General features: G+C 38.7%; 1 protein-coding gene across 1 annotated transcript in view; it reads left to right on the top strand.

The window, feature by feature from the left end:
- LOC107088912 (B-cadherin-like) overlaps positions 1-11,223 on the top strand; it is a 22,230-nt gene extending 11,007 nt beyond the window's left edge. The window contains exons 8-18 of the mRNA XM_015381377.1: positions 259-431; positions 1,652-1,780; positions 3,279-3,464; positions 3,563-3,807; positions 3,955-4,094; positions 4,218-4,309; positions 4,478-4,610; positions 7,406-7,624; positions 9,962-10,092; positions 10,251-10,394; positions 10,508-11,223. Coding sequence (XP_015236863.1) covers positions 259-431; positions 1,652-1,780; positions 3,279-3,464; positions 3,563-3,807; positions 3,955-4,094; positions 4,218-4,309; positions 4,478-4,610; positions 7,406-7,624; positions 9,962-10,092; positions 10,251-10,394; positions 10,508-10,720 — 1,805 coding nt within the window. The 3' untranslated portion in view covers positions 10,721-11,223. The remainder of the gene's footprint in view (positions 1-258; positions 432-1,651; positions 1,781-3,278; positions 3,465-3,562; positions 3,808-3,954; positions 4,095-4,217; positions 4,310-4,477; positions 4,611-7,405; positions 7,625-9,961; positions 10,093-10,250; positions 10,395-10,507) is intronic.
- The last annotated feature ends 5,040 nt before the right edge of the window (positions 11,224-16,263 follow it).

Genomic DNA, 16,263 nt, shown 5'->3' with positions numbered 1-16,263 from the left:
CGAAGCTTTATACAGTAGACCCCTAACAACAACAGTCCTTCATGTTGAGCATGAGGGTTTGGTTAAGAGGAAAACTCCCTTTAACAGCAATAAACCTCCCAATAACCACAACCAGGCTGAGTATGAGCTGCCATCTGTCGATGCCAACAAAAGTAAACATAATAAGGTAACATAGGACTGATGGTGGATGTGATGGAGTTAAATAACTGTTAAACAGAACAAAGCTCATTTACCTGCATTTTGTTTCCTCTTGTTCAGGTACTGATGTAATTCAGGTTACGGCCACAGACGCCGATGAGGATAATAATGCCAACTCTGAAATTGCCTACCGTATTGAGAAACAGTCGCCAGAAGAACCATCCCTTGACATGTTTACTATCAACCCTAAAACTGGAGCCATCAGAGTTAATGCTGCTAGGCTGGACAGAGAGGTGAGATTCCTGATAGTTTTAACTAAGCATGGGTTACACTGTTTACATCCAACTATTTAATCTCCAATGTTTCTGTTCATCTCTATATACACTGCAGTGTGCATAAAGCTTGTTCTGACAAAGCAGGGTGAGGAATTCCCAATTTCTGTAGGTTTATTTCAGTTCTCACTGTGTCACACAATTTCAAACAATTTCCCATGTTTGACTAGGATACATTAGGAAAAGTTATTAAAAAAAAAAAAAAGGAAAAAAGAGGAAGACACTCACTGCTATATTCGTTTCCTGTAAAGGTACATTAAAACCAAGGTAGAAATTAAAATTTTTTTAAGTCAGTTGGGTGTGTTGCATTCAAGAAAAATTTGCAAATTTTGTTTATCAAGGCAAGTTTATTTATTAAGCACATTTCAGTAGCAATATCATTAAGTGTTCTACAGGGACAAAACCTAATGGGAAATTACACATAGAATTACACTGAAGCAACATGGTAAGAGAAAATTATAGACTATTAATGATGATAGTTTTAGGCTATGTTCACACAGCTGCATGAAGTGACCCAATTCCTTTTTTTTTTTTTTTTTTTTTTTTTTTTTTTTTTTTTTTTTTTGCCCATATGCAACTTCGATCTGATCTTTTCATGGCCGTCTGAGCAACTCGGATCCAATTTTCTTTCCAATATGATCAAGGCCACTTGGCTCTGTGGTCCTGAATCCGATACAAACCTGATCTTTTCAAAGGTGACCTGTGTCTGAAAAGCCAGGTTTCATTCATCTGACCCTGTTTGCAATTAATATCTGACAAAGGTTACTATTCTGTGTCTTGCTACGCAGAAGCGGCAAGGAAAAACAACAACCATGTTGTATGATGCTGCGGAGAGCAGTATTTATATTGAAAAGATTGAGTTTTTAAGGTTGGGAAAGATCGCTATATGCGCTCCAGCGCTACCATCCATGTTTACTTCAGAGCATGAGACAGAGCATGCTTGCTTGTGACATCATTTCGTCCTCTACTGCACATGCGGGAGACTTAAGCTCTATGAATGCAGGTCACACAGGAGATATTCTCATATATTTGGAAATGTGAATGGCAACGGGAAAAAAAAATTGAATTTCACAAAAAATCCGAATTTAGCATTAAGGCCTGCAGTGTGAACGTAGCCTAAGTTTGCTGGAGGAAGAGATTCTCTTTGCCTTGTAACTTAAAGTCAGCATTTCATCTAACAGAAACACCCTGAGTACACACTGGAAGTAAGCGCTGCCGACATGAATGGGGAAGGCTTAGCTGGTTCTACCAAAGTGATTATCAAGGTGACTGACAGCAACGATCATGCTCCGGTTTTTACCGAGACATCTGTAAGTACAACACACTCACGCTACTGCATTTGTTATTAAACCAGTCTGTAAATTGTTTTATTTCTTTAAAAACATATTTTTCAGTAACAAGAAATGGTTTCCTTGTCTCAGGAGACTTTGTCCTGATATTAAATCAGACTAAAGCTTCATTTACACAGTCAAAATGCTCACAATTTCAGAAATGTTCTTTTGCCACTAAACCATCTTAAATGTTTGCCTCCATATGGCTGTACTCCATACGACTGAAAAAGGATATGAAATTATGCCAGACCTGTTAGTAAATCAGGTAAACAAGGCAGGAAGGGAACTGGGAATGTGCAAAACACTGAACGGACCATGGATTTCTAAAATCGCTCTGCTAAAAATGACTACATGATGGAATAGCTCTGCTACTTCAATTCTGAGACTCAAGTTAAGAGAATTTTAGTCCCTTCATTTGTGGAACAGTTTCTTTGCACACCCGAAAGCAGCTAAGATCTGTAAAACAGAAATCATATATCAGTTACCTCTGCAACTACCAGCAGAGTTGAAAAGGAGGTGCTTGCAGTGGATAGCAGAAGCAAGGAGGCGAGAGAGGAATAAGAACTTTAAGGCATCCTTTCCGATCTTAATTTGCAATGTGAGATCTTTTAAGAAAGGAGTTAGAAGAACTGCAAAGCTCTATCAAGGACCCAGCCAGAATATCGGCCAATGCAGCATTATGTGTTTTACTGAAACATGGCTGCAGGATCATATCTCTGTCTCAAGCATCTCTCTGCCAGGCTTTATGACTGTACGAGCAAACAGAGATTTAAAGAAAACTGGGAAATGTAAGGAGATGGGTTGGCAGTGTTGGTGAACAAAAGATGGTGTCATCCAGGACATGTTCAAGTGAAGATTCATCACTGCAGCCCAAATATTGAACTGTTGGCCGTTGGTTTTTGGCCATATTATTTGCCCAGAGAGTTCAGTTGTGTTCTGTTAAATAATAATAGTAATTTAACTTTATTGATCACAAATTCCTCATTTCAATAATGAGGTAGAAAGGCATACAGAAATGTAAAAACGACAGACAGAAATAAATGGCATGGATGAAATAAAAAGGCTAAAAAAGTACATAGTAAGAATAAATCAGACAAAAATAACATGCACATAAGTAAATACTTAAAGAAATAATTATTAAATAAAGTTGAAGAATAAAACAGACCATTAATAAAGTAATTATTACAAAGACATTTATGTCTCACTGTACAATTTAATTTCTATCAACATTTATTTGTTGTATTTTTGGGGGGGAATTAATTGTATGCTTATTTATTTTTGGAGCATTTATTTATTTTTAAATTTGGCAGAGTTAGAGTAGCATATTATGGTGCATGTGTGTTTGTCTAGAGGCAGGCTGATGATGAAACCACCTCATAAGCTGGCTGAGAGGCAGTATCAGAACAGAGCATATAGGCCTGAGCTCATGTTTGCGGTTGGCTGAACAACTCTAAATTAATCCTCTGCATTTCCTCAGTACAAAGCAACAATTGACGAGAATAGAGTAGATGCTGAAGTTGTTCGGATGTTGGTGACAGACGGTGATGAGCCACATTCTTCCGCCTGGAATGCGAAGTTCAAAATCGTCGGTGGAGATCCTGGTAATTTGTTCACTGTGAAAACAGGAAGTAACAAACAAGAAGGAATCATTACTACTGCGAAGGTAGGCGGAGCAGCAGATTCTTTCTTTGGAGATTTGTTGAGATGCTGTCCGAGCCAATAATGCCTGATTAGATGATGTGTTTTTTCTTTCGTTAACAGGGTCTGGACTTTGAGAAAATTAGCAAGCATACCCTGCTGGTTGAAGTGCTGAATGAAATTCCTTTTGCTATTCAATTGCCCACTTACACTGCCACAGTGGAGGTGACTGTAAACGACGTCAATGAAGCCCCGATATTTAAACCAAAAGATCCCACTGTGACCAAATCGGAGAGCCTTAAAGAGGGTACCAACGTGGTGAAGCTCATTGCAGAGGATCCAGACACAGCACGCAAACAGAAAGTCATGTAAGGAACCTGAACATATTCAACTTGAAAAATTGAAAGTACAATGCTACTGTTATAACAATAAACTTTGTCCAAGATCTAATGTTTTTTTTTTTTTTTTCCAAAGCCAAGCTTTAATCTTTCATATTCACTTTTTTTTTTGCTAAGGTTTAAAATGTATATAGACCCAGCTGGCTGGCTAGAGGTCTCTGATGAAGGTCTGGTCACAGTGAGGAGCAAAATGGACAGAGAATCCGCCTTTGTGAGCGAGGGGAAATACATGGCTGTTATTCATGCTTATGATGATGGTAGGTAACGTCTATATCTATATGAATTTAATGTCACTGCTTCATTAGTAGATGTTGGTAGTTCCTGATTAATTTTAACAGGCTTGCTCATGTTTCACTGATGTATATGTATTATCTATGCAGATCAAGTCCCAGCCACTGGAACTGGCACTTTGACCATTATACTTGAGGATGTGAACGACAATGCCCCGTCCATAGAGCAACGGGAATTCAGGGTATGCCCCCCGAGTGCTGAGCCTTATTATTCTGTCTTAGTTTGAGTTGTCAATTTTTGAAAATAAACTTAATCTCAGACTGATCTCTAGATTGGGTTGCATTTTATCAAATTATAAAAGAGAAATGAGTACCAAGATGATGACAATCGGTTGTTTTAATCTCCACAGGTGTGTAACAAGAAACCACCTCCTCAGATCTTGAATGTAACGGATAAAGATGGTCCGGGCAACACTTCTCCATACAGAGTCATCTTGCATGACACAGCAAAGGTTAACTGGACTGCTAAAATGGATGACACCAGTACGTACTCTAGGAATGGCTTATTTGAAACGGGACTCACTGTTGCCAGCTTGGTGACCTTTTTTGGTATATTTAGTGACTTTTCAGACCCCCCAGACCCTTTTCTTAGTGGAGGCTTTGGCGACGGCTCCTGGTACCTCTGACTTTATAGTCTGCTGCGAGCCCCTCATGGACAGCAAACCATTTCTGCAGTCAGAGTAGAGGAACTCTCAGTTTCTCTGTAGAAAATTAGTCACACATTCACAAAACTTTCATTGACTCACTGGATTATGGAGTGGGATGATCATTTTCTTGTTGCACCTAAATATATCCACATTTAATTAATCCACAACCACATCCATCGGAAGTGCTTCTGCTTATTGTCTTTAAGTCGAATTTCATAACATTACACAACTTAGTTATGTAGTTTTAGTTCATTTAAAACTTGTTCGTATTTTAAATGTTTAATCTTTTTAATTCATATTCAATTCATTTATTTACATTTTCCCAATTAATTTTTTTTGCAATATTACGCAGTAGAAAGAAGGAAATTCTAGAAACTTTGATATGGGATTTAAATGACAGGTCCTGACCAAAAATAACAGCAAGATTTTTTACTTTATTATCTGAAATCAGTTTAATCCCATCCCAGTGAAGTGATTGACTAATCAGCTACTTTTTAAAAGACTCCAAAGGCTATAACTTCTGTTTTGTCTGCAATCAGGAGCAGAAAGTTAAGAGTCGTCCATGTTTTTATGTCTTCAGACATGCCTGTAATCTATGTAATGGGCTAGCTTCATCTGGGTATATAGACAGATATAGCTGAGTATCATCAGCATAACAGTGGAAATTAATCCCATGCTGTATAATAATTCTACCAACTGGGATGTATAGCGTAAAGAGATTTGGCCCTAGCACCGATCCCTGTGGTACACTGAACCACTGATCTTTCTAATTATCTACCAATTTCCAAATGACCCCTTTTCTCAAAATTCTTTGAGAAGTGTGTCTTGGCAAAAGTGCAACCTTTTTTAGACAAACATAGCATTTTCAGTGACTTTTTTTTTTTTTTTTTTAAACAACTGATTCTGGCATTTCAGCCATTTTTGGTGCTTTTAGATCTTACTGCTGCTTTTAACACAGTAGACGACACAACTCTTTTAGACCGCCTGTGGGATTGGGTGGGTGTCGGGGAGACTGCTTGGCTGTCATTTAGATCCTAGCTGGCAGAGAAGTCTTTCTGGCTGTAAGGCTGGGGGACTCCAGGTCTATTGTGGAGTCCCTCAGGGTTCTATCCTGGGACCTTTGTTTACACAAAATATGGGAAAGCATGCCATTTTTTATGCAGACGATTATAGCATTTATTTGCCAATTGCTAAAAACAGCCTCTGCCTCTTGACACTCCTACTCGACTGTCTAGGAAACGTCAAGGCTTGGTTATTGAAATATGTTCTGAAACTAAATGAAAGCAAGACAGAGGTGATGGTGTCTGGCAGAGCCATCTCTGGAACGTACACAATCCTTGAAAGGTCCCAAGTCAAAGTAAACAGCCTTGGTGTCAACATGGACAGCGGGTTTTAAACTGGATAAACAAACTGCGCTTTAAAATCGTGTTTTTATCATCATTTTTTTTTTCTAAGGTAAAATGGTTTTTATCTTTTAACCCCTTTGAGCAGGTTTTACAATCTCTTATTTCTAGCCGTCTAGACTACTGCAATGCACTATGTCCAGGCATTAGCCAACAAGCTCTCTCCCATCTGCAGTTAGTCCAAAGCGCAGTGGCTCGTCTTTTAACGGGGACCAGAAAACATTGACACGTTAAACCAATTCTTGCATCTTAACACTGGCTTCCTGTTCATTTTAGAATTGATTTTAATATTTTATTGTTTGTGTTTAGAGCATTGAATGGGATGGCCCCTCAATACATTACCGAGTGCCTCCAGATTTACTCTCTGGCACATGCTCTGAGGTCATCCTCAGCTAATAATGCCTAAGAAGAGTCTTAAAACCAGTGAGGACAGAGCCTTTTCTGTTGTTGGCCCCAGACTTTCGTTTTTTTTTTGTTTTTTTTGTATGTGTTTTGGGTTTCTTTGTTTTTATCTACAGCATATCACAATTTTTTTGTAAATGTGCTATATAAAGTGGATTGGCTTGACTGGATTTGTACTCCATGGGTAACTCTGGAGCATGAGGAAGATTAATCATTAACATGAACAAACTGATATTGGTCAGAAAAGATTTAAACCAGTCTAGCACTGATCTTTAATTCCAACAAAATATTCAAATCTTTCCAAAATAATATTTTGATCAACTGTATCAATTGCAGCACTGGGATCTAACAGGACAAGTACAGATATAAGTCCATTATCTGAGGCCATTAGAATATCATTAGTGACTTTCACCAGAGCTGTTTCAGTGCTATGATGAGCTCTAAAGCCAGACTGAAACTCTTCCAAAAGTTAATTATGGTGTAAGTGATCGCACGCTTGTTTGGCAACTACTTTCTTTAGAATTTTAGATAAGAAAGGAAGATTGGATATAGGTCTATAATTGACCAAGTCATCTGGGTCAAGAGACGGTTTATTAAAGGAGTCATTTAGGTTTCCTGTAGTTAAACTTCTACTTGAGGTTTTGTTTTTTCCTCTTTCTGTAATGCTGGCGCTTTATTAATCAGTGACAGTTTTTGTTCAAACACCAAATCAGTGCTGATTAACATTTTTTCCAAAGACAGTAATTTTATAAATGATGTCAACATGGTGTTTTTTTTTTTTTTTTTTTTGTATGCGTTTGACACAAATTATAATTTGTCCTTGCAGAAACGGCTATTGTTCTGAGTCTAATCCGTGAGTTGGAGGAAGGAGAATACAGCGTCCGGATGACTGTTACAGACACTGGGAATCAGTATCAGGAGAGCACAGTCAAGGCTCATGTTTGTGAGTGCACTGGAGAAGAAGTCATGTGCAAGGGAAGAGCTGCTGCAGGCTCAAACCTTCCCGTCATCCTGGGAATACTCGGAGGCATCCTGCTGCTCCTCAGTGAGTTTGTAATTTTGGAGCATTTCCAGATAATTAAATGTTCTCTGAATGAGAGAAATTATTTTAAATGTTTTTATTTTTATTTTAAATCTTTGAAATGGTAAAGTTGAACAATTTGATTAAATCCAAAGTCCTGAGTAGTGGTTACAACATTTCCAGGAAATGTTTATAGTTTGGTAATGGGAACGGCAGTTCACCGGTAAAAATAACCTTATGGATATTTGAATTCCAGGGAGTTAAACTGACTATATGTTAAATCGGCTTGCCATACCTACGGATTTTTTTTGTGTGCCTAAAGCTGGGCTTAAACTGAGTTTTTTGCCCTTTTTGGGCAGATTCTCCAGTCGTATGAGAATCTTTTGGATCAGGCCCGAATTCCACCCTCATTGTTGTGTAGCATACAGGTGTAACGAGGGGCAATCAGCCTCTCTCGACCAGGAATCATAAGGTCAGGAGAAAATCAAACATGTTTGAAATTCAGTCGGCCCTTCTGCTGTTAAATAAATCCTGCTGTTGAAGCAGAGCTATGAGCCAATTTACCAGAACCTCAAACACTGTGCATGTGCAAACAAGGAAGTTCTTCTTCCAGATTGACCATGCTGAAAATCCATCAGATTTGTGTTCGGTGAGAATGTATCTGGCGTTAGGAAGCTTGGATGGAAAAAAATACGACTTTATTACAACTTAAAAAAAAAGATACATTTCCAGATTATGTAGCAAATAAAAATGTCATAAATCACTATCTATTCCACATCACATCGTCCCTATCTGCAGTATGAATTTGATACTGTGCCACTCTGTACGATTAGTGTACTGTGCCAATTGGATTAATTCCAGGGTGATTCATTCAGTTTGCGACAAAGGCGAGTTGCAGCAAAAATGAATCAACATTTCAACCATGTACAAGATTACTTAAAGTCACTGAGTGGTGACTCATATCACTGTGGATGTGACATATGTTGTACACTGGGCTCACACTGAAAACGTTGCACTTTTGGTGAGCCATGCCGAAGATAATCACTCGCACTGATCCATACAGCCACGCCGTCCATGCTGCAGTTGAAGAAACTGGGCTTAAGAGAGAAATTTACTCAGCTTCACGCTCTCTAGGAGTTGTTGGGCAAAACGCCTAATCTGTGCACTCAAATATCCTTTTTTATTGTTTGTTAGCCCCCTGTTTCTCTTTCCCCATATTTTTTTTTTTTCGCTGCTCAGGTTAAATAGGTTGATGGGTTCTTTTTCTGAAATTCACTGCTAATATTTTTTTTGTCTGGTGCCCAGTGTCCTGTCAGATCAGCATACTGCGTCAGGCCAGCATACCCTTAATAATAAGCATATGTGCGTGGTCGTTATTGGCAGCTATCAGTCCCATAGAATGGCTTCAGATAGTGCCAGTAGGCTCGGTAGGCAGTTATCACAGAGTGAATCCTAATGCTAAAGTCATTCCTTTTCCCCCGCGGAATTAATCTATTTCATTGTAATCTGAAGATAATTTTAGTAGTTAATGTACTGTAGAAATAAATAAGAATAAAATAATCCGTATGTCGCTCATATTAAACAAACTAAAAACAAATCAATCTCATCTCCTGTTAACCGAGTTGTAGAATCCTCTCCCTATAAATATTTAATTCTCTGTGGAAAAAAATGTGGATCATTCTTTAATAAGATCCTCGTCGAACGGACATGCAATGTTTGTTTTTAAATCTAATGTGTTTAGTCAACCTAGTGAAGGACTTTTTTTATGTTTTAATCGCAAAACTTTACCAAATCGGGAAATAAAACGGCGTGATGGACTTTAAGGAGATAGAGGACACCGGCTCTCCTGTTTTTTTTTTTTTCTAAGCTGCTTCAAACTTCATCCTTGCAGAACGACTTTGTTGATCTGCACTGAGACAGATGTTAGTGCTTCTCTCGCAACACGGTGTAGTGATTTCAGTGTGAGCCCACCGTTACTTCTTAGGGACTCGACTCAAACCCAGCTCTAATGAATAACAGCCTGGTTTGTGCATTCGTGTGGCGAGCAAATCATTTTCATCCCAGCCCTGAAAGAATGGATCCGACATAGATTTGAACACCTGAATGGATACCCTTTGTGTCCGTCTTTGTTCTTTCCAGCGTTTTATTGTCACAAATCAGAGCAATGAAATAAACTCTCTGCATTTAACCAATCCTCTTGGAGAGCAGTGGGCTGTCATTGTGCGGTGCCTGGGGAGCACCCACTATACTAGAGTAGGTGGACTGTCACTCTAGCTAGGAGACCCAGAGTGACCATCTGTGGCAGCTCTGATGGGGGTATTTTGGTCTGAAATAAGTGATGTCCGCTTTATGCCCTTTCAGTGCTCGTCCTCTTGCTGCTTCTGTTTGCAAGAAGAAAGAAGCCAGAGAAGGAACCACTTTTACTCCAAGATGATGACATTAGAGACAACATCTACTACTATGATGAGGAGGGAGGTGGAGAGGACGATCAGGTAATTGCTGCTTCTGCTCAATCATAATTTATACCCTGGAACATTCTTTATGTGATATTTATGTGATCCTCTGAATGAGCTCCAGTGATTTTATGGTGATAAATAAAGGTTAAAGGCAATTAATGTGACAAGTTTTTCTTTTTTTATCTTTTCATCAGGACTTTGATCTTGGTGTCCTCCATCGTGGTTTGGACAACCGCCCCGAGGTGTTCAGGAATGACGTGGCCCCAATGTTTATGACGGCACCTGTATACAAACCTCGACCCGCCAATCCGGATGATATCGGAAACTTCATTGGTGATGTGAGTCCAGTACACCACAAAAAAGAAATTATTCTGTAAAATTTTGACTGTTAAATTAGTTGATTTATGAAGGTTTGAGAAATGTTAAACCTGCTTTCCTTATCATAACACAGAACCTGAAGGCAGCAGATAACGACCCGACTGCTCCTCCCTATGACTCCCTACTGGTGTTTGATTATGAAGGAGGAGGTTCTGAAGCTGGAAGCCTTTCCTCTCTGAACTCATCCAGTGATGGAGACCAGGACTATGACTGCCTCGCCGACTGGGGCCCTCGATTCAAGAAACTGGCAGACATGTACGGAGGAGGAGATGATGACATGCTGTAAATGTAAAAAACCAAAGAAAAACCGGCAGTATGCAGCTGAACTGTGCTGAAAATGCCGCTTGCAGATTGTACGTCGTTCCCACTGGCAGTTAAAAGCCAAAGCACAGAGGCTAAAGAAAGAATAGCTTTGTTTGATGTTTTTTAACATTTTTCTCATTTTTACTTGTTTTTAGGCAGTCCTAAAAGGCTTTTCTATTTTTTTGATTTTTATTTTAGTGCTTATACTGGACAATGGAAAAATACGGTACTTCCTCCTTTTTGTAATATTTTTCAGTTTTATATTTTTGTTTTATGGATGGATTAGTAACATTTCAGAAACTGTAATCCTGATGGCCAGCTGAGGTGAGTCCCACTTTGGACCACATTTATTTGGACAATAAATGCCTTTTGTAACCAGTTCACTAAACTGCTTTGCTTAAATCATCATGCATTAATTTCTGTTTTATTGTATTGCAAATGCATTGTTTTACCCTTTTTCTTAATATAAAGTCAATATTTGTTTTATCTGTTTGGCGTTTCTCTTCTTTTGCAACAACCAATTGTCTGGAACTGAGGTTTTTCTTTAAATACTTTGTAAAGAGAATTCCCAAATTTTCTTCTTAACACAAATGCATTAATGTATCATTCTCCACGGATATAAAGTCTCCCAATCTTTATCGCTTTGTGGCAATAGAATTAAATTTGGGTTTAAATTAGGGCTGAAACTAATGATTATATTGCTAATTCATTAATCTGTTTTATTTTTTTCAGTTAATAATTGGATAGCCAAAGGTTCCTAAAGAACCTAATGATTACAGAATTAAATTAAATAGAAAATATTGACAGAAGAACTTGGACTTTTTGTTTTTGTACACGGAGAGTGTATACAAAACAAAAGTTACAATTTTGTTTTAAAATTTCATTACATACAGCTTACAGACAGTGAATGAGCAGCAGTTAAGCGTGAAAATTAACTTTTCCATTTAAGTGCAGCACTGATCAAAGTGTAAACCGTGTAGGAGAGACATGGGGCAAAAGGCACTGATGTGGAAGGATCGAGCAGCGCAAAAATGATCATTGTGCAAAATGCAGTAAAAACACTGGTTTGGGTTCTATTTTAAAGATTCACCATGTAGTGCAAGTACGATGTTGTTAATCTGAATCAGTCTCGATTTGTTGTTGTTACTTAAGATTTTAACAGTGACAGCAGTGGGAGGGGAAAAGGCTGTTGCAGAATCTGCTGAACCTGCATCGGATGCTTTGAAGTCTTCCCAGAGGGCAGCAGGGAGAACAGTCCATGGTGGGGGTGTGAGGGGTCATTGATGATGTTACAGGCTCGGGACACGCAGCGCTGGGATGAAATGTCTAATGGAGGGAAGAGGAGCCCCCATGATCCTCTCTGCTGTTCTCACCACTCTTCTCACCTTCTTGCCGTCTGAGGCGCTGCAGCCTCCACACCACACAGTGAGACAGCTGCTCAGAATGCTCTCTATGGTGCTGCTGTAGAAGGTGGTGAGGATGGGTGGGGTCAGGTTGGCTCTCTTCATCCTCGGCAGGAAGTACAATTGAACAGTGCTGTTCGATGCTGTAGCACACGTATAACTAGGGAGTACCAATATGGTGGACGGTGGATTCACTTCAACCCTGTACTACCAAAGGGGCTATAAGCAATCAAGTGAATAGAGATCAGTGCTCAGCCCTAAGGGGAGCTTGTGCTTAGGTTGATGACATCAACGGTCTTTTGTCCAACCCCCAGACTGACTGAGGTCTGTTGGTGAGGAAGTCTAGCAGCCAATTGCAGAGAGGTGTATTGAAGCCCAGCTGTTCCAGTTTTCCTATCAGATGCTGTGGGATAATGGTGTTGAAAGGTGAACTAAAGACCAGGAACAGCATCTGCATGTTGGTGTTCTTCTCCTCCAGGTGTGCTTCTGCATACTCATCTATATTTATATAGATGAGTAGAGGTTGCAGCAGTTTTGAACATGTTCCAGTGGGAGCATTCAAAACAGTCTTGGAGTGCCTCCATAGCCCCCTCAGACCACACTCTGACCAGCTTCAATGTTGGTTTGGCCCTGATGAGATTAGATGCTGAAAGAGCAGAAATGATGGCGCTCTGACTCGCATCGCTGCTGGACGGATAGATTACTCAGCATGAATGAAGTAAAATGGGCCTGATTTAGATGGAGGAACTTGAGAAAATAAACGATCAGAAAAGGGGATTTTACATTAACCTGACAACAGCCAGATGCATGTCTCACTCCGCCTAGCTCCGCTCCGCGAGACATGCATCTGGCTGTTGTCAGGTTAATTTTACATCCCCTTAGATCAAGACCTGTTAGAATTTAATTCTGATACTAGTCTTCCTCCCCTGGTGTAGTTTCACTAAATTTCCTTTCCCGTATGTTTGCAGAGTGTGTTTAGGGCCACATGGAGGCAAACATCATGGAATATTAATAAACTGCAGGAGTGACAACCAGGAAGTAGGAAAAGAAAACATCAGTAAAAAAAAAATTAAGTCGAAATGAACTCAATGAAGGACAGTAGATTTCCAGAATAAAACCCATCATGTTCATCTCAGCTTATTTCAGAGGTTTCTCTAATAAATGGCTTGATACCAAGTTCCTGTACCGACCAGAAAACATTGCACCGTCTCCTTCACACCTTTTCATGATTAAATCAGGTCTTCAGAACCACAATAAAACTACCTGCAGTGAGTTGTAATCAAAAGACCCCAAAATTAAATTATATAAAACCAACATTTTTTTTATTTGTCTTAATCAGTGTCATTGGGTGTGAGGTCCTCTATTGGCCAACAGCCAGTGGTTTCAACATCAGTCTCCCCACAGACAAGGAAAGAGATTCAAGCGAAACCAGATTAACTGGGTGGCAATGAGTGGGTAATGGCATCCAAAACTGGAACAGCGCATACGTGAGAGAAGAATCCATCCTTCAAGGTGTGGAAGATAACAAGTTCTTACACAAGGTTCTTAGTGACACCTAATGTCTGCAAATAGATATAAACTGTATCATACAATTAATCCAGTTGTAATCTTGTTTTTTATTCGGGCCAATCTAAATACACAGCCTGACAAGGGAGTTAGAGAAAGTATGTTGGACAATGCTAGACTTGATCATCCTATAATAGGATCTTCTGCAGAGTCTGGAGGTGGTCTCCCACCGACTGTGAGGACTCTCTGCCCATCCATCATCAGGGTTAATGGAGATGTTAAGAAATGGCCCCGTTTTAGAAGTCGGCTGTTCTGTGTTCTTATTTTACCTGTTCATATGCTTTTGTTCTGTTTCTTAGTAGTTCTACTGGGAACACAGTAATTTGTCCATTCCAAGTAATATGCCTGCTTTAAGTATCATGTCATGTAGGATCTGACCACCCCAAAAAAGGGAGGAAACATAATTCAGAAAATAAAAAAAAAGAACATATTGATTCAGCTTCATTACAAGAAACCCACTTAAAAAATGAGGAAAATGAAAAAAAAAAAAAAATGGAATACAAATATACATTTTATAGTTCACATAAACAGGGGAGAAAGAGAGGCGTGGCAATTCTAATAAAAGAGAAAGAGGGAGGTAATGTAATAGTTAAGGGAAGGTTAAAGGAGGAAGTTATCACAATAGTGCGTGTATACACAGGGGCAATGGTGGACAGGGTACTCAACAGCAGTACTATAGTAAATGTACTGGTACTCATTGTCAAATCTTACTCAACTACAAGTGAAAGTTGCTCTGTCAAAACTCTACTTAAAATAAAGTATACCGAAGTACTCGCTTTTGAAAATACTTAAGTATTCAAAAGTACTTGTATTTAAAAGTGTTTATGTTTATAAAAATGCAAATTAAATACTTTTTTATATTAGTACACCTCCATATAATTTTGAGAATAAAAGTGTCACAAAAAAGGAAACCTTCTTTGATTGTTTTTTCTTTTTTGAAAACAAACTGATTCTCCTCACATTTTCACTGTAGAATAAAGGTTTATGGTTGAATCTATTAGAAACTAGAACTCTGCTTGAGACTCATCCTACTGAACAGCTTGGCCACATGGCAACAACTAACGCCTTATTGAAATGATAAACTACTAATAATATCTGCTATGAGTTTCTCACATTAGTGGAACACCATTAAATCTCTAAATGTATATATATGTGTGTATGTATATATATATATATATATATATAGTGTAATTATTTTTATTTGAATGTTTTATTCTACTTTATTAACCTAAGCTCTGTAGTCTAGAGAACAGTAATTCTGTATTTTTAAACAAGTTTTGAAGAGTTATAACTGTTTCTTACTGTTGTGTTTTTAGGTAGACAATTTTAAGATCTGTCCAGGGACAACAGATGAAAAATAGCTTTTTGGTTCATTCTGGTGAATTTGCAGGAATGTTTATTAAGGTACACTGTCCCTGTCAAATGAATAAATACATCTAAAATCAGTGGCGTCCAGATTCAGTCCTAAGGGCTGCTTTCTGCCATGATGGAAGGAAAAACAGCAGCTGAGGATTGTAAACTAAGATGAACCAAAAGGAACAAGGAACTAGCAGCTTCCTGGAAATGGAGTTAAAGGTATAGTAGCCCCCCTCGAAAAATAAAAAAAAATACTCAAGTAAAGTAAAGATACTTGAAAAATTAAGTACAGTAATTGAGTAAATATACTTTCCACCCCTGCAGGTGGGACAAACATGGATCAGTGGACGGTTGTCCTCTGGTTCCTGCTGGACAATCCTGGAACCTTCCTCTCCAGATGAACCTCTCACCTCCAAGTCTCTGAGGATCCAGAAAGCTGTTTTCTGCTGCGACTCATGCTGCCTTATTGTTGATACTTAAATGCAGACATGCTGAAACAAGGCCTAAGGTCAAACAGGGTTTGGTTGTAGAGGATTTAGCATTTAAAACACAGCTCAATGTAGAAGGCTGTTAATCACACCTCCTTTCATCATCATGTATAATGTCCTTAGGAGGTGTGATTAACAGCCTTCTACACTGAGGAGTGAGCAATCAACCAGATTATCCCAGTGATGCTCCTGTGGTCATAAAGTGGCTGCTGTTGTTACTGTTGATTAGTCGTTCTAAAGACTTCCATCTTCAGGTTCATTAGTTCAAACATTAACCCCAGGATGGCGGGAGTTACTGGGTTAATCACGTCAGTCTTGTATTTTGGGTCTATTGTTTACAATTCAGCAGCAGAAACAAATCTTCAGAAATTAAATTTATAAAGTACCAGGCTTTGATAATATGTTAAATGCTCCCATCTTCAATGGGAGCATTACATGTTGAAATAGAAGAAATGCCTCTTAATGTGAACGGAGCAGTTATCTTTGAATCATTGGAGAAAGAAACTATCATTCAACATTAAAAGTGATTAGAATTGATGGTGAAAATAAAATTTGAGGTGGATAATAAACTCTAAATGTAATGAAATCCAGTTAGATCAGTTAGCTATAGGTGGGAGGTTTCCTTTACTTATAGATCCACCTTGGATCTTTTTCATTATATATATATATAGACATATATAGATAGATAGATAGATATCTATCTATCTATCTAT

The sequence above is a fragment of the Cyprinodon variegatus genome, unplaced genomic scaffold, assembly GCF_000732505.1.
Source record: "Cyprinodon variegatus isolate N-32 unplaced genomic scaffold, C_variegatus-1.0 Scaffold232, whole genome shotgun sequence".
In the NCBI taxonomy this organism is placed as follows: Eukaryota; Metazoa; Chordata; class Actinopteri; order Cyprinodontiformes; family Cyprinodontidae; genus Cyprinodon; species Cyprinodon variegatus.
Note: the sequence above shows the minus strand (reverse complement) of the source record. Positions and strands in the feature narration are given on the sequence as shown.